At 42.3% G+C, this 19,077-nt stretch overlaps 2 protein-coding genes across 2 annotated transcripts in view; one reads left to right on the top strand and one right to left on the bottom strand.

The window, feature by feature from the left end:
• Positions 1-1,055: 1,055 nt before the first annotated feature.
• On the bottom strand, positions 1,056-4,028 carry LOC125723061 (uncharacterized). The gene is made up of 2 exons (XM_048999494.1): positions 3,207-4,028; positions 1,056-1,930 (listed from the first exon to the last, which is right to left on the bottom strand). Exons 1-2 carry the CDS (start codon positions 3,316-3,318, stop codon positions 1,185-1,187), a joined length of 858 nt encoding a protein of 285 aa, XP_048855451.1. The 5' UTR covers positions 3,319-4,028; the 3' UTR covers positions 1,056-1,184.
• A 9,250-nt stretch (positions 4,029-13,278) lies between these two features.
• The window catches only part of LOC125723083 (cytohesin-2-like), a 341,447-nt gene continuing 335,648 nt past the window's right edge, over positions 13,279-19,077 (top strand). Inside the window, exon 1 of the mRNA XM_048999529.1 lies at positions 13,279-13,545. The gene's annotated coding sequence lies outside the window, so the exon portion shown is untranslated. The remainder of the gene's footprint in view (positions 13,546-19,077) is intronic.

Genomic DNA, 19,077 nt, shown 5'->3' with positions numbered 1-19,077 from the left:
TTCCCTCCACCACCCCCCCTCTAAGGAGGACTGCTTTATTTACAATTAATCTAATCCTATGTTATACAATCTTATCTTTACCTTATGTTAACTGATCCTATTTTTATTTCTTAAATATTCCCTCCACCACCCCCCCTCTAAGGAGGACTGCTTTATTTATAATTAATCTAATCCTATGTTATACCATCTTATCTTTACCTTATGTTAACTGATCCTATTTTTATTTCTTAAATATTCCCTCCACCACCCCCCCTCTAAGGAGGACTGCTTTATTTACAATTAATCTAATCCTATGTTATACAATCTTATCTTTACCTTATGTTAACTGATCCTATTTTTATTTCTTAAATATCCCCTCCACCACCCCCCCCCCCTCTGAGGAGGACTGCTTTATTTACAATTAATCTAATCCTATGTTATACAATCTTATCTTTACCTTATGTTAACTGATCCTATTTTTATTTCTTAAATATTCCCTCCACCACCCCCCCTCTAAGGAGGACTGCTTTATTTATAATTAATCTAATCCTATGTTATACAATCTTATCTTTACCTTATGTTAACTGATCCTATTTTTATTTCTTAAATATTCCCTCCACCACCCCCCCTCTAAGGAGGACTGCTTTATTTACAATTAATCTAATCCTATGTTATACAATCTTATCTTTACCTTATGTTAACTGATCCTATTTTTATTTCTTAAATATTCCCTCCACCACCCCCCCTCTAAGGAGGACTGCTTTATTTATAATTAATCTAATCCTATGTTATACCATCTTATCTTTACCTTATGTTAACTGATCCTATTTTTATTTCTTAAATATTCCCTCCACCACCCCCCCTCTAAGGAGGACTGCTTTATTTATAATTAATCTAATCCTATGTTATACAATCTTAAGCTTACCGTAACCTATCCTATCTTATCCTATCTTTCTTATCTTATGCTATGCAATCCTATCTTATTCTTATACTATGTTATCTCATATAATCTTATCCTAAACTTATGGTAATTTATCATGTCTTTGTAAAACATAAAATGGCATACAAGTTAAGACTATCTTAACCTTATCCTATCTTAACCTTATCCTATAGTACCTTATGCTATAGAACTACATGGTAACATATCCTAATTTTTATCTTATCCTAAGTACGTATGACAAGTCTCGTGTAATTATGTGCTGAATCTACAGGGAAATGTAGCTATGTGCATCTGACTGATAGCCCATTTCCACACCCATCTCCTGAGCCCTGGGCATGGTACTTAGCTGCTCCAGTGCATCAATAGGAAAGATGAACTCATCTTCATCAATCCTACGCCTCTTGGATGAATGAGTACCCTCATTATCCTCATTCTTCCCCTGTTTAGCTAAGTTAATTTCATTTAAATGTCTGTTCCAAAACTCCTGACACCAGTACTCAGTAAAGCACTTGGCGTCATAGGTCATTTTAGAGTACTTGGTTACATAATAGTTATACAACCAATAGAATTTTTCCAGGTGAGATGAGGCGGCTACAGCCTGTGCTGGAGCCTGAAGCAGAGGGGTCAGATGAACCAGGCCTGGAGCTGAATATGGATGTGGAGCTGGGCTTACAGGTGTGACTAAGTGTGGGGATAAAACAGAGGAGCCCATAAAAAGAAATGGGGATGAAACAAAAGAGGAGGGGGCTGAAGACGGAAATAAAAATGAAGAGGAGGAGAAGGTTGGTGAGCTGGGCTTAGGCTCTAACCCCTTCTGTTGGTCATACCTCCTTCTTCGCCCTGACCGGCCTCCCGCCGTATTTCTACGGCGGCCTGTGCCCTGCTGACCCCTGCTGGTTGCCACCGGGATGGCAGCAGATCCAGGAGAGGCAGACGTGGTCAGGGAGCTGGCTGCCGGCGGCCTGGTGCGGCACTTCTTCCTACGGCCAGCATCACTGGAACTGGTTTGTCCTTTGGGATTATAAAGACAGGGGACAGCATATTTAATTTAAATGAAACATTATGTCACTGTACAACAACACTACATCACAACCATCACAGATATCACACTTGGCAGTCGGTATTGCACACTAAGAAAAATTCTGCAGTCTTTATTGGATACAGGAAACACACGCTTGGGAAACTTATGCGCTGGTCTTGACTTGGGCCGTCTGCGTTTCAGCAGGGGAACCTGACCTATAAAAACAAGCCAGTTTGTGCACAGATTCCCTGATACGCAGAACAACAGTGAAAAACAACACTGGAAAGGTTCATGTGCATCAAATATAGCAGCCCACTCAATCCAAATGCTGGCATCAACAACTGACTATTAAGTCAAATCCTTTACATATCTTACACTTTCCATAAGTTGCATTATTTATTCACTCTCAAGGTACCAAACTAAGATTTATGCTTTTTCTGATTTCTACCGCGTTTCCCAGCAAATAAGCCCTAACATGATTTTTCAAGAAGCCCGTAATATAAGCCCTAGTTATTGTCCCATGGATTGTACGGTAACTAGAATGAGATGCGGTTATACTACGAGAAGGCTACATGGACAAGAGGCGCTCATTTAAGGACAGAGTTATTGCTAAACATGAGAGATTGGGGACACTGGTTCTACAGGAAATTGAGTTGCGAGATATTCAGGACGGAATTTGGAACTTGGAGATTTACGATGATGTTCCAGAAGAACATGACATTACGACTATATTTGAATAAACATATGCGGTATACAGCAGAATTTTGTTCATGAATAAATTCACCGTCAAATTGTTTACATGGAAAGATACTGTTAGAAGATGACATGATGTCTGTTTGAATAAATGTGGATTTTTTTCATGAATACCGATAAATATACTGTAGCATGTTATACTTGGGAAAATACTACCTTAATATAAGCCGTAACGCGTCATTTGGAGCAAAAATTAATATAAGACCCTGTCTTATTTTCGGGGAAACACCGTATATTAGGACATATTCAGCTGTTACTTTATCACTTCATGATGATTTTCTCTGATGTTTAAACACAGCACAGCCACAGATTTTACTGATTTCATTATATAATGCAGTAGACATGCAAAAAAACTCCCGTATATTAAAGCTAAAGGTGAACTACTTTATTATTTAGACATGTACTTCTAAAACAAGATAATAGAACAGAAGATTCAAGAAGACTAGTCAAGCATATTCTGACTTTAACTCTTTAAGTGCTGAGTTAGTCTGGGCATCATTTTGCCATCCTTACCTCGGCCAACTGGACCGGGGATGTATTCCGGGGCGATCCGCACACTGACTGCACCTTTCGGCAGCAGCCAGTCAATCCTCTGGAGATTCACGGTGGTTTTCACGATGGACATCTTTCGCGTCTTCTCTCTTGCTGATAAACTGCAAGTCTGAGCTGCTTTAAATGTTCAAATGAAAACTCTAAACGGAAAAGAATTGTTATGATTCGGTTGCTAAGCTACGGTGGCCGATTGGTGTCAGCGCGCTGCAAAGTCTTCAAACGCTTTAATCAAATGACAAAACATACGATCTACATTTACAAAAGCGCAGAAACGTAGAAGTACCACAAAATTTTAAGACAAGTTTAAAAACATATAAGCGCTGAAAATCCGCTCACAACACAGTTGTGAAGTTTCTGGGTGACAAAGAAACAAGACGGACCAATTATGGTTTAACTGTATATCGAATGTTTACGAAATGTCGATATCTTATCAAAACAGGATATAGAATGAAACACTACATTATATCAATCAATCATTCGGTCGCCATTAAAAATATAGAATAATGTTCCTTCCTTGTTATAAGTAACACGAGAGCTGCGGTCTTGAAGTTGCACAGACTCCCAGAATTCATAGCGATAATTACGCGACCCATTCAATTAGTGGGTTTTTTTGATAATTGGGAATGCGTTGGGTGCGTTCGACTTCACTTAGGTCTGACTGCAGCTGACGTGAGGGGGAGCGCCATCTGCCGGCGGCTGCAGGAGTGTAATATAATAATATAAACTGTAATATAAACTTGTAATATAAACTGACAGCAGCCAAACTAGACAACTTCTACTCCTCGTAGTGCGAGACCTGACTGAGATGGCCGCACTTCCAAAAGGGTGTAGATACATCTATAAAAATATCACCTGCATGCACATTACCTCTTCTACAATAAACAACTCCTGATCCAAAGTGCTAGCAGTGAAAAGATAGCTGCCAGGAAAAAGATCAAATACATTTATTTCAAGGATTCAAAGTTTTTATTGTCATGCACAGAATACAATGCAATTCTTACTTGAATGCCTTCTTCACAGACTAGACGATTAAACACATAAACCAGCGCAACATTACAGTAACTAACAATAAATAAATGATTAACTTATGTGTACTATTAGAGCATTTATTGAAACTTTACTTCTTTACAGGCTTTTCGGGAGAAATAGCAGATAACGTATCGGAACTTCCAGAGATACAAACGTCATGCGTGTGACTAAAATTGTTCAGCCAATAAGGGCAAAGTTGTGTCACGGAGGCAGTTCCAGTTTGTGCAGCCGGCTGAGAGGTTTTTTTATTATTTTTGTTATTGAAGCTTTAAATTACAACAGAAGTAATAGCTGACCAGTGACCATTAAGATTAACAAAACAAACAAGAACATTTACGAGACATTTACAAAATAAGCCAGGGGCACATAGTAGCGACATTTACAGTTACGCCGGCTGAAAGGTGCTGCACGATCTTACTTGCTCTCTGCACGTGCTGCACGATCTGTCACGATCGTCTTGTAGGTTTTTGTACCATGTGACTTGGTGACGTTAGGTGACGTTTTGCAGGGCCGGCTTTATGTCGGACAAAAGAAATCTAACCATGATGCAGTAATTCTAGAGGCAGCAAAGCAGACTAACCAAAGATCTCATAGTAAACAAAGGAATGTGATACTGCAGTTAAGTCTCGGAACAAAGCTTTTACAATGTTAAAAAGTACTCACAACTTTCAGAATTTGATTGAGTACAAAAAGTTGCAGGCTAACGTAAGGAGGGTAGTTAAATGAGCAAAGAGGGAGTTTTGGAGGTCCTTCTGTAATTCAGTAGGACGGGAAACTGACATTAGTAAAGTCTGGGGAATGATAAAAAAGATGCATGAGATTAAAAGGGAGTATGGATATTCAGTTCTAAATGATAATAACATAATAACAGTTACAGATGGGGAAAAAGGCAAAATGTTAGTTTTGTGGTTTTTCATTCCCTGCTAAATCAGAAGTCAGAAGCCGCTGGTGTAGATCCAAATTCAGTCTTTATTGCAACAATTAAGTTACAACCAAGGCCGGACACTTAAAGTGTGTCCAGTACTGTTTTATACCTATTTTTATACAAGTTCTTATCATTTAACAATATCTCGTCACTTAAGCATCATCATTCCTTCAACCATTCACAATCATTGTTTTTTACATCAATCCACACCCCTAGGTGATAAGTTTGTCCATCAATTCTTTTACTGTTTGGTCCCTCAGCCGAACGTAATGGTGGTGCGACCATCTCCACTTGGTTTTTTAAAAATGCTCAGCCGTGAACTTTTGGTGAGCCTGTTGCACATTGTCTAATTAGAGGGTTGATAATATATTTGTCCTTCAACATAATGATAAGGCATAACACTAATAAAGGTGGATATTCATGCATTCAGGGCTAACATAAAGTAGCTAACAGAACATTTGAGGCTAATACAAGGTGCAAATACATACTCAATTGATTACATTGTGTTGATTACATTATAATGATTACATCACGGGTATTTGGCATGCTTTTTAATAATACCGTAATGATTATATTCTACATTGTATAGTGCTAAATAATATCCCATATATTTCCCCCCTTTGGGATTCTAAAGAGTCCCACACACAATTCTGTCCATCCAGCCTAGGAGGGAGGGCTAAAACCCTAAGATCTAGGGAAATTCCACTCCCAGCCCGCCACAGGCGCGGCCCCCCTTTGGGGTCCATGGCTGACATGGCTCACAAACTATCAACACTCAGAATCAACCAACAGCAATGAACTCCCCAGGATACATTGCATATATTATCAGGAATACATAATCTACCAGGAGTACATCACCTACCACAAGCTCATTACATAAACATATACGGCTAATGCAAAGATAACTGAAAGGTTAACTGATAACACTGTAGATTACTATAACAGGCACTCTGTCATGAGCAGGAAAGTCCCAGGTGTCGTGGGCGGCAGGCAGGCTGCAGCGTTTCCAACATGGAGTATTCACAGGCGGTACGGCCGAACTTCCGCTATGGGCAGGAGCGTATCCAAGGTGTCTATGTCGCCATCCGTTTCCGTGTTGGTCCAGGAGGTTGCCGCTCCAAACGGTCCTCCCACCACTCTAAACATTGCAGCTATAGTCGCCTGCTGAGACAGCGCTCTTCCCACTAGGGAGCGAACAAGAGGAAGTACACAACAAAAGATTAGTAGCAAAGCAAGAATGAACACAGCACGCACACAGAGTGCTTTCATAAGGGCTTACTGCCAACTACCCCACATATTATAGCACCAGTCAAACAACCCGTCATGTTGTCCCGAATTTCTCACCATCTCATCCTGTAACCCCTGCAACTTTCTCATACCCTCAGTAAATGAAACATCCAGGGCTGTATTGTTGGGAATAAATGTACAGCACTGATCCCCGAACAGCACACACACTCCCCCTTTTTCTGCCAGGAGCCAATCCAGGGCCATCCTGTTCTGTCATGCCATCAGACTGGTGGCCTGAAGCTGCTCCCCCAGAGATGCGAGTGCCTCCTGAGTATAGTTGATAAACCTCTGCTGATTATAGTACAAATAATTTTTCCATTCCACATTTTTGTTAACAGTAGGCCAAATTAATATTGATTCAAACCCTGCAGCTATCTCACTTCTCACCTTATATTTCTCTGGAATGCCCCTCGGCTGGCATATGGCATCTATATACACACTGGGATCATCTTCGCAGCTCGTAACAAACCTGTGGGACCTAGAGGGCTGTTTGTCAGAGTAAATATCCACCTGGCTAGCTAACATCCCCCTAGTGCAGAGGCCTCCACAATTATTGGGGAGAGGAGGCCTCAATCCTCCCTCCTGACCACACAGCCACCACGTATCTGCCAGAGGTACGCTCTGGTTCTCTAATGCATCCAGCGGAATGACATCTGAGTCCTCTATAGGCCTGTGTGGGGGGCTGACGTCTGAGTCCTCTATAGGCCTGTGTGAGGGGCTGACGTCTGAGTCCTCTATAGGCCTGTGTGAGGGGCTGATGTCTGAGTCCTTTATAGGCCTGTGCGAGGGGCTGAAGTCTGAGTCCTCTATAGGCCTGTGTGAGGGGACCGACGTCTGAGTCCCCTATAGGCCCGTGTGAGGGGCCGACGTCTGAGTCCTCTATAGGCCTGTGTGGGGGGCTGACGTCTGAGTCCTCTATAGGCCTGTGTGAGAGGCCGACATCTGAGTCCTCTATAGGCCTGTGTGGGGGGCCGACGTCTGAGTCCTCTATAGGCCTGTGTGGGGGGCTGACGTCTGAGTCCTCTATAGGCCCGTGTGAGGGACCGACATCTGAGTCCTCTATAGGCCTGTGCGAGGGATTGACGCCTGAGTCCTCTATAGGCCTGTGTATGCATCAAATATCATATATATCCATCCATCCATCCATCCATTTTCCAAATCACTTATCCTACTGGGTTGCGGGGGGTCCGGAGCCTATCCCGGAAGCAATGGGCACGAGGCAGGGAACAACCCAGGATGGGGGGCCAGCCCATCGCAGGGCACATTCACACATCATTCAAATATCATATATATAATTTATTAAATTTAGATTTAAGTTTGCAGTCAATTCAATTTCCACGTTTCTCAATTTTCACGTTGCCTTTTTAAACGCAATTATGTGAATTTTAAGTAAAAATGTAGAATAAAATTATATCGTGATAATTATCAATATCATTTCCTATGAAAAAAACTTTACTATTGTACAATATTGCCCAGCCATAGGCTGATTTCAAAATTGATTTACATATTGTCTGTCTAAAGGGGCGGCATGGTGGTGCAGTGGTTAGCACTGTTGCCTCACACCTCTGGGACCCGGGTTCAAGTCTCCGCCTGGGTCACATGTGTGTGGAGTTTGCATGTTCTCCCCATGTCGTCGTGGGGTTTCCTCCGGGTACTCCGGTTTCCCCCCACAGTCCAAAAACATGCTGAGGCTAATTGGAGCTACTAAATTGCCTGTAGGTGTGCATGTGTGAGTGAATGGTGTGTGAGTGTGCCCTGCGATGGGCTGGCCCCCCATCCTGGGTTGTTCCCTGCCTCGTGCCCATTGCCTCCGGGATAGGCTCCGGACCCCCCGCGACCCAGTAGGATAGGCGGTTTGGAAAATGGATGGATGGATGGATTGTCTGTCTATCATTATACATAAGAACATAAGAACATAAGAACTATACAAACGAGAGGAGGCCATTCGGCCCATCAAGCTCGCTTGGGGAGAACTAAACTAATAGCTCAGAGTCGTTAAAATCTTATCTAGCTCTGATTTAAAGGAACCCAAGGATTCAGCTTGCACTACATTATCAGGAAGGCTATTCCATACTCTGACTACACGCTGTGTAAAGAAGTGCTTCCTTAAATCCAGCTTGAAATGTTCTCCCGCTAATTTCCACCTATGGCCACAAGTTAGTGTATTTAAACTAATGCTGAAATAACTATTTGGTTGAACAGCATCCAAACCTGTTAGAATCTTATATACCTGGATCATGTCCCCCCTCAGTCTCCTTTGCTTGAGACTGAACAGATTTAGCTCAAGTAACCGTTCCTCGTATGACATTCCTCTAAGACCAGGCATCATTTTTGTGGCCCTACGCTGCACCTTTTCTAAGGCCACAATGTCCTTTTTAAGATATGGTGACCAAACCTGCACACAATATTCTAGGTGAGGTCTCACCAAGGAATTGTATAATCTTAGCATTACCTCCCTTGACTTAAACTCCACATACCTGGAGATATACCCCAACATCCTATTGGCCTTTTTTATTGCTTCCCCACACTGGCGAGAATGGGACATGGAAGCATCAACATACACACCAAGGTCTTTCTCATGATCAGCTACCTTTATTTCAGTGACACCCATGAAATACCTGTACTTTATATTTCTGCTCCCTAGATGGAGTACCTTACATTTATCGATGTTAAATTTCATCTGCCAGGTATCGGCCCAGTCACTAATTAAATCAAGATCCCGCTGTAGCTGCTGAGCCACTAATTCAGTATCTTCTACACCACCCACCTTGGTGTCATCTGCAAATTTCACCAGTTTACTGTATATATTGGTATCCATATCATTTATGTAAATTAGGAACAATAGTGGTCCTAAAATCGAACCCTGCGGTACCCCACTATGAACGCAGGCCCACTGTGACATTGTGCCTCTTATAACTACTCGCTGTTTCCTATCTGTTAACCAGTTATCAATCCAGGTCGCTACGGTACCTAAAATACCTGTCGCTTTGAGTTTAAGTAGGAGCCTCTTGTGGGGGACAACATCAAAAGCCTTTTGGAAATCTAAGTAGATGACATCATAGGCCTTCTTATCATCAACTTCCTGAGTAGCTTCCTCAAAAAACTCCAACAGATTTGTTAAACAGGATCTACCTCTCCTAAATCCATGCTGGCTATCCCGCAAAATGTTATTGGAGTCCAGGTAATCTACCATTTTCTCTTTGATTATAGCCTCCATAACTTTACCAGTTATACAAGTTAGACTGATTGGCCTATAGTTAGACAAATTACTTCTATCCCCTTTTTTGAAAATAGGCGTTATGAAGGCGTGCTTCCAATCAGAAGGTACCACACCTTCAGATAAGGATTTTTGAAACAGTAAAGTTAAGGGTCAGCAAATAATATCCCTCATCTCTTTTAACACTATAGGTAAGATGCCATCAGGGCCCTGTGATTTATTTATTTTGAGCTTAGCTAGGCTTTGCAAAACATCTGCTTCAGTTATATATATATTAGCTATAGACAATGCTGGATAGGTAATAACTGGTAAATTACTAAGGTCCTCAACAGTGAATACCCGTGCAAAACTATCATTGAACTAATTTACTATATCAATGTCGTTTACTATTATAAGACCTTTACTATCCTGCAGATTAGTAATTTTAGGTTTTAGAGCTCTTTTAGAGTTAAAATACTGGAAGAAACTTTTAACATCATCCTTAGCTTCCAATGCAACCATCCTTTCGACATTTCTTTTAGCTCGTCTAATATCATTTTTTAACTCAGCCTGTAGACTTAGATATTCCTGCTTAATTCTGTCATCATCAGTTATTTTCCATTGCTGGAACAAAGCCCTTTTCCTCCTTACTTTATACTTTATTTCCCTAGTAAACCACCTAGGTTTCAATTTCCTAGATTTATTCTTGCTGGAAACAGGTATGAAGTCCTCTTGCACTTGCAATAATGTGCTTTAAAAAAATTCCCAGGCCTCTTCAACAGTTTTGTTATTTAACTCCATCCAGTTCACAGTTTCTAGTTTTAGTCTCATACACTTAAAGTCAGCCTTCCTAACATTATATATTTTTGATTTGGACTTAGCTCTTCGAACACTAAACTTAACCTCAAATTTGACCATGTTATGATCGCTACTGTCAAGTGGTTCTAAAACGTCTAATTTACCAATCCTGTCCTGGTTATTAGAGAGAACAAGATCAAGAATGGCATCTCCCCTGGTAGGGGTGTTAACAAACTGAGTAAAAAAACAATCCTGTACTAATTCCACCATCTCCAGTTCATTTTCTGAAGAGCCAGTGACAATGTCCCACTGCATTCCTGGTAGATTAAAATCACCCATAACTACCACATCATTTTTATTGCTCATAGTCCTAATATCACTGTATAACAATCTGCTTTCCTCAGCAGCTATATTAGGTGTTCTGTAACAAACACCGACAATTAGGCTATTTGAGTTTTTAGCATCTTATTTTACCCATATTGCTTCCGTAGTTTTATTTATATCAGTAAGTTCCCTTGCCTGCAAGTTTTCCTTTACATATACTGCAACACCACCTCCCTTTTTTCCTATACGATCCTTACGGAACAACGTGTAACCATCCATATTATATTCTTGTCCATTCTTTTCACTCAACCACGTTTCAGTTATTCCTACAATATCATAAGAGTCCGATGAGATAAAAGCCTCTAAATCATGAATTTTATTCCTAATACTTCTGGCGTTTAAATACAGACAACAAAGGGTAGGCCTATTACGGTGCCCACTTACAATATGATTATTTATGGCTTTCCGTTTCCCCCCACTGACATAGTTAACTAACCTCCCTGCCCCCCCAGTCCCTAGTTTAAACATTCCTCAACTACTCTACACATACGCCTCCCCAATACACTGGTTCCCCTCTGGTTCAGGTGCAACCCATCCGGCTTGAACAGGTCCCACCTGTTCCAGAAGGTCTTCCAATGCCCCATAAACCTAAACCCCTCTTTCCTACACCATCCTTTTAGCCACACATTTAATTTCCTTATCTCAGCTAACTTAGCCTGACTTGCACGTGGCACGGGAAGTATTTCGGAGAATACCACCGTGGACGTTCTGCTTCTAAGCTTATTGGCGACTTCTATAAATTTATCCTGCAGAACAGCCCTTCTACCCTTGCCTATGTCGTTGGTGCCAACATGCACCACGACAACTGGATCCACCCCAGCTGGGGCCAAAAGCTTATCCACGTGATCTGGAAGGTCTCCTACCTGGGCACCAGGCAGGCAAGACACCGTACGGGACCCTCTATCACGCGTGCACACATAACTGTCTACTCCCCTAATAATGGAACCCCCCACTACCACAACCTCCCTCCTCCTGGGGGGAGGGGGCTCCTCAGTGCCCAAGGGCCCACCTGCCTCCCCAGTCCGTTCCGGCTCTAAAGCTGGAAGAACCTGAAACCTGTTCGACACAGTCACCTCAGGTGATGCCGCCTCTGCAACGTGTGTAAGCCCCTTCCTGCGTCTACGACCTACGGTCACCCAGCTCTCTCGACCTCTCTGCTCTTCATTCTCCCCCCTCCCGGCTAGTGGCGTACACACCTTCTCCCTAAAAGGCGTATTAACTTGCTCCTCTAACTCACTGTTGCATTGGATGAGAGCCAGTTGCTCCTCAAGGTCAAAATGCGCTCAGCAGCAGAAATTCTCCATCCTAGATGAGCCTGCAAAGTTCTGTAGAAGTCAAATATACTTTAGTCAAATGAGAGACTAACCTGCTGTCAGGCAGGGGAAGCTTCAATAAGGCCTTCATTCATGACAGCTCCACTTGGCTTTTTGACGAGTCCCCATTTAGATGCAGCACGTCAGAGACTGAAGAGCAGGATGAAGGCTGTAAGTGCAGTTTGCTGTGGATTATGACTGTGTTTAAATCTAATAATGGATGAGACAATTTACTTAAAGCAAGATATAGTTCATATTGCTCTTCAGGCTTCGTGATAAAATATTAAAATTATGGAGTACAAAGTTGTAAATGCAAATAAAACAATGCAGAGCGGCAGGGCGCCTGGCCCAGAGGGTCTTCACATAGAATTCTACAAAGGCTATTTTTTCCTGTTAGATTTACAGCTTTGGTTGTCTTGCCCTTTAAAGAAATTCTCTCAAGAAAGAAGTTGCCTCTTACCATGTCACAAGCAATTAGTTTCACCCAAAAAGGAGGAGGACCCCTCTCTGCTCCCCGTGTTAGTAGGTTCTCCCCGACTCCTCCTGCTTATTCCTTCCTCCCTCCCTCCTATTTGTGCTCTCCTCCTCCTCTTGGGTTCTATTCATGTCTTTTGGTTCAGCAATAAAACCCACAAGGCTGCCCTTGGATTGTCCCTCTTCCCATCGTGACATATTATGTATTACATGATTATGAAGTGATTTGATTATTATACAATAGTCAATTAACCACTTTGTTTCTTCAACTTGTCTTTCTTCTGAATCATCAGATATATGTCGTAGCTGGTAATTTGTTACACTCTGCTGTCAGTGCCAGTGTAGCCTAGGTACAACCAGTCGTATGTTTCGGTCATGCTGATGTTTGAACAATTTTTGGGAACAGATTTTCATAATGTTTTCTCATATATGTGGTGTGATAATTGAGCATGACCCCACTGTTGCTGTGCTTGGTGCTCCTGTCATGATCTGTAATCTCTTATTTTTTCATGTCTCCTCCCACTCATGCCAGCAGAGGGCGCTGCTGGCCCTTTGTAACCCTCCTAATTCTCCTGTATCCCATTATAGTTCTCCATCCTAACCCTGTACACCTGTTTTGTTGCTGATTAGTGTGCTGTGTATAAATATGTCTGCCCTCACTGCGTTCCCCAGCTCAGTCATTGCTGTTCCATGTGTAGTCTGTGTTTCCTTAAAGTCCACGTCTGTCTCAAAGCGGCTGCATTTGAGTCGAGTCTCACCCGATGCTCACATCTCCCCGCAGAAAAACAATACACCGCCTCACAGGCCAGAGCCACAGCCTTCTCCTCTCTGCTGGGTGGAAGAACAACTCTCACGCAGTGGAAGTCCTCCAGACCCCCTGCCTTCAGACAATAGGTTAAAGATGTGTTTTCTATGTTACCTATTGAAAATCTGAGATACAGCAGAGGCAAATGTAGGAAGAGCTTTCATGCTGTCTGGTCTCCTTTCACTGAAAATGTGGAGGGCCTGTATCTCACTTGGAAGATATTATTTAATCCCTTATATTACAAACCAAAGAATATTACACTACACCATTACTAGGCTACACAAAGTTATTTTAACAACCACTGAATGGAAAAAGGTCAGTGCTGAATATATATAGCTGTGGAGCAGCAGCAGGCCTTGCTGGGCCGGAAATGCAAGCAGCATTGTCCACATTACCACTCTCTGTACTTGGATTGACCGAATGCTCAGACCGTAGGATAAGAATTAATACTTTTTATTGATCCCAATCAAGATATTTTCGTTTTGCCTCCCCCAACTTGCTCAGAGTGAGCTGGCCGTGATGGGCAGCCAGTCATAGTGGCACCCAGGGAGCTGGGGGCCTTGCTGAAGGACCCACAGATGTGCCCAGGCTGGGCTAAAGTGGGCTATTTTCTGATCACAGGCTTAGCACACTGAGCTACACACTGCCCCTAAATTTATATTTATATGTAATCTGTGTGTGTATGTGTTATCTAGATTTGCCCTGTATGTTTCTAACTAAATCTAATCCAGGCCTTGATCCTACACCTACTATAATTATAAGTACCTCACTATACCTATATCTAACACTGCTATTCATCACCAGTGTTACATGTCAGGGCTTCGCTGCAATAGATCCCTCAGTGCTGCAGGTTATTACTGTGACTTTGCACACACACACGTTGCTGCTTCCTCAGCCAGTGTCACATATACTTTATTACACACAGACCTCAGTAATCTCTGCTACACTCACACCTGCTCACTTTACATCCATGGTTAAATTCTCCTAATGGAATTTATCTTAATGTCTTTATTCTATTTTATTTTAATTGTTACCATATTATTCATTGTATTGTTCTTTCGATTTTATTTCTATTTTATTATTGCTAATACACCGGATCTGAGTGCCTCATTTTGTTCCCTTCATGTAGAACACATTTTGTAATGACAATAAAACATCCTTATCCTCATCTAAATCACACTGTCTAACTACTAACCTGTTTAAATAATATAATTGGATTTCAAAGGTTAATAGTCACTCAATTACCCCCTCAGCCCAACAGAACCACAAACACCCAACATGCACGGAAATTTTCTCCTAAGTTGTTTTCCCTGCCTGGAACAATACCACAGCAGTCACATGGACTAATGTTTCAAAACATTTCGGAAACCTTGCATTGAAACTTGAAGTCTTTAGAAGGGATCAGTCCTGGGTGACAAAGTTGCCATCACAAAGGTTTTTGATTAAGGGATTCATGGTAGCCATCTTTCACAAGCTGGTGGGCTGTGCCACTGATGCGTTTGCTTTGGTTTTATATGTCTGTCCTGGTTTGTGTTCTTGCCACTTCAGGTTCCCTGGTTTTGGTCTACATTCCTCGGTCCTCTGCTGTGGAGTCTACCTTCTGCTTCACCTCATTCTGGAGCCGCCCATCCAGTCAGCGGCCCATGTCCCCCTGGTTCCCTGTTTCCTGAGGTTAGTCTGCTAGTCTCCGGGGCCAGGGGGCAGAAATCTGCCATGTTGGATGGGTGGCCCAGGTTGGGGTGCTCCATCATAGACTGATACATGAAGGATTATAAATGGTTTTTAACCAGTATGTACCGAGTGTGCGTCGTGACGAAAAGAATGTCATGGGAACATTTTGGACTGACTGCAGTATTAGTTCAAAGCATGATTGTGTTTTTCTTAATTTTTATTGATTTATTTTTGGATTATTAATTTTTTAAAGTAACTTGATTCAGTTAAAAGGGGTTTGTCCATTTGCTTTAGCAGATGTTTGTGTAAGTATGATGTTCACCTTCCCTTTTCATAGTCTAGTCTTTGCCAAGTTTTATGCTTATTTCCCCTGGTTAAGTTAATCTGACTTGTGTGTTTAGGAGGGTCATACAGGCTTTTTGTTTGTAATGGAAGCACAGGGTCTGTACTTGCAGCTTATTTGCCATGCTAATGGAAGCATTTTACCTTCCTCTCTAATCTCTTTTTTTCTTGGCTCTCACTGCAGTCTCCTCTATGCCAGGGTTTCTCAAGCCAGTCCTTAGACCCCACTGCAAAGATCCACAGTTTTGCTCTGTCCAAGCTCTCAGCACAGCAGTAAAAGGTGACTGTTTGGTTCATGCATGCAGGGATCTGGGACAGAGCAAAAACGTGGAGCTGTCTGGTGGGCTGAGGAATGAGTTTAGAAATGCTGCTGTATGAAGTATTAAACCATTTGACCGGTTGGATAAATGTTAAAATGGTTTCTCAAAATATAAAAAGAGAGAATCTTCTGTTTTGCGTCTCATTACAAGCAAACTTGTTTTTTGTTTTTATGTCACTCTAGTATTTGATATCTAATTTTCAGTCTTCTGGTAATATTATCTGGTGAATGGGGAAAGACTTCCAGCAGGGGCTCCGGTTTCCTCCCACAGTCCAAAAGTGCGCAGGGTAGGTTAATTGGCAAATCTGAGTTGTGAGTGTTTGCGCCCTGCAGAGTGTTGACTCCTGCCCAGGGCTGGTTCCTGCCTACGCCTGTTGTTCCAAGGACAGGCTCCGGTCCCCCCCGCGACCTCAGTTTGGCTTGCTGTCTCCCCGCTTGGTTTTCTTTGGTTTACGTCTTCACTAGCCCCCTTGTTGCTTTGACTTGTGTGTAAGTTATGTATGTGTGATTGTATTGCTGCATAGGGAGTGACTGCTATTTTGTTTTGCAAGTGTGTGTTGGACTCGGTTTATTAGGGAGTGAGGTGGAGTGTTTGTCTTTTGGTTTCCTTTTCTTTTGCACTTAGGTGAGATTAGCTGTGGGTCGCACTTGATAGTTGGGGATTTTGTTTGTTATTTTGGCTGTGGTCACTCCCAAAGTCTTTTGCACCGGGTTATTTGTTCAGTGTCAGTATTATACATGAAAAAAATGAAAATACAAAAATATCCCTTTGTCCACTGGTGTTCCCTTCTTGCCCTCACTCTGTTTGTCCCTTTATCCCATTCCCCTTTCCCGTGAATACTGTTACACTCCAACCCTAGACAGGATATCAAAACAGCATCTTACCTATTGTTTTAAAAGAGGTGAGGGATATTATTCATTGACCTTTATCTTTGCTATTTCAGAAATCCGTATCTGCCGGTGTGGTACCTTCTGACTGGAAGTATACACTGTAAAAAAAGGCAAAATCTGTCACAGTTTTAAACCATTTCATATCAGCCAATTTGACTACAGCATAATTATTTTTTTCCTCTTATGTTAAATTACAGAAAAGTTTTATCAAAACTACATTGCATAAACATATTTTTACACACAGTTTGTAAAATAACAGAGAAACCCCTTCAGTGAAACTGGTCAATTTCTTTTCTGTATTTTTACAGAAATTAAACTTATGGTCATATGCTTTATCTGTAAAATTTTAATGGTTTTATTGTACCAACATGTGTTTTAGTAAAACGAAGGCACAACAGCTGTTTTCTATAATTTTTCTTTCATTAACTTTAATTTTACATTCAGTGTACATAAAATCTACATTGTTTTACTGTAATAAACCAGATATCCACCATAATCGTACTGTGTTGTTGGATATATACGAAATGGTTTGCACAGAGCTAAGGTTATGAACATAAAAAAATGACTTAAAATTTGAAAATATAGACCCTATATTATAGGGAATATGCGAGTCATCGAATTGATATTGTAACGAACCCAAACTACAGTAGCGTCAGAGGCTGTAAACGGAGAACAGATCACCACCAGACTGCAGCTACAATTACAAAGATACTTTTATTCAGTACAATTCATGCAGCGACCCATCGGGTCGGATCTGGATTCACAAAGAGTTCGGTCCCGCTTTCTCCCCGTAGCACACCACCCCTTTTTAAGCGTGTGTTAACCCACGCTACCGCACAGTAAATCCCGCACCACACAACATCCCCATTAGGGCACGGCACAGCAATAGCACTGCAATGCACAGTAATCCCCACACTTCGGGCACAGGCAAGCGTTACGGGACCAGAACCGCCTACTGTATATAGTCCTGTCCCGACCCTAAGCGGTTACACTGCGCATTTAAACCACACGTAACACACATACAATAAAGACATAGTTAAAACAGAACACCCCCCCCCCCCCCCCCCCCGGGGATCCGGACCCTCCCCCGGGGAAGGAATAATCACACCAGTCCGTCACCTAGAACGTCCCTCCCTATGAAGGTGCCGCTACTCCCGTCTATCAACCACCCCGTCTAAGCAGTGGTCATAGCCTCCTACCCCCACTGTCCTGACTGTCCTCGCCCTACCGCACCGGGAACTGTCCCTACCGCCCACTCTCTGGCTTCACCGCCGGCAGCCCTAAATGGCATGCGAGCGGCACCTCCCCCGGGACCCAACGCGTACGGTGCCTACCAGACCAAATCTCCCTAACGCGCCTCCCACTCCCTTTCTTAATCCCAGATCCCTCACAACCCAGGTGTAGTCACTTAATTAACTATTACCTTCCACGCCCATCCCTCACCCCCCACACGCACACACATCGTCATTACAATATTTTCATTTCAACACTATTTTCCACGTTTTTTTTTTTTTTTTTTATCAATTTGGTTAAAGAGTATCCTACAGCACGAGTATTAAGTATGTCAGAATAAAATGGTTTTGATGCAGTTAGTTACTTTTATTCGGTAGGTTGTAGTGTAGTTACCTACTAGGCCTATATTAAAACTGTACTGAAATTTCTGTTGAATCTTCATGAAAAGACAAGAGGATGTGCTCAGTCTTGCAATCCGTGTATCGTTCGTTGGATTTTCCGTTTCAAAAACCAAATCTATTTATGGCTTTTCTGTTTTAAAATCATAACGAAAAAAGTAAAAACAGAAAAAAGACTTCATGCTGAGAACTACAAAATCTGATCGCATTACACCGGTCTTATCCTGCCTTCATTGGCTACCAGTCAAGTCTTGGATTGATTATAAAATACTGCCCTTAACCTATAAAGCACTGAATGATCTTGCACCAGAATACCTTAGTGACCTGCTGACCTCTTACAACCCTCCACGCTTGCTTCGTTCTCAAGGCACAGGATATCTGTTAGTACCTAGGGTAGAAAGAGCTACGGCAGGCTGCAGAGCTTTCTCCTATAGAGCTCCTCAGCTGTGGAATGGTCTTCCACCGGATGTGCGGGTTTCAGGCTCACTCTCAATATTGAAGTCTAGACTAAAAACACGCCTGTTTAGTTTAGTTTATAGGGACTCTAGTTCTGACTCTAGCTATTTCCTCAGTCCCAATCTGACCTACAGTGTGAGGTGTAGAGCTGGGTGGCGTTCGATGCCATTGGCTTTAGATAAACTGAACTGTCAGCGCTGTCACTCTAGCTTCACCATCCCTTGTGGAACTGGAGTGCTGACATTTCAGGGACTCCCCATGCCTGCATTCCCACCTGCCTCTCCCTCCTACTTATGCTGCCATTGCCATAT

Source organism: Brienomyrus brachyistius, unplaced genomic scaffold (assembly GCF_023856365.1).
Source record: "Brienomyrus brachyistius isolate T26 unplaced genomic scaffold, BBRACH_0.4 scaffold45, whole genome shotgun sequence".
Lineage (NCBI taxonomy): Eukaryota > Metazoa > Chordata > Actinopteri > Osteoglossiformes > Mormyridae > Brienomyrus > Brienomyrus brachyistius.
This window is presented reverse-complemented; position numbering and strand designations above follow the sequence as displayed.

Excerpts from the sequence above, each read along its gene's own strand:
- LOC125723061 (XM_048999494.1), bottom strand. The coding sequence starts at position 3,318 with ATGTCCATCGTGAAAACCACCGTGAATCTCCAGAGGATTGACTGGCTG. Across the intron at positions 1,931-3,206 it reads CCCCGGTCCAGTTGGCCGAG|GACAAACCAGTTCCAGTGAT; the intron begins GTAAGGATGGCA and ends ATAATCCCAAAG.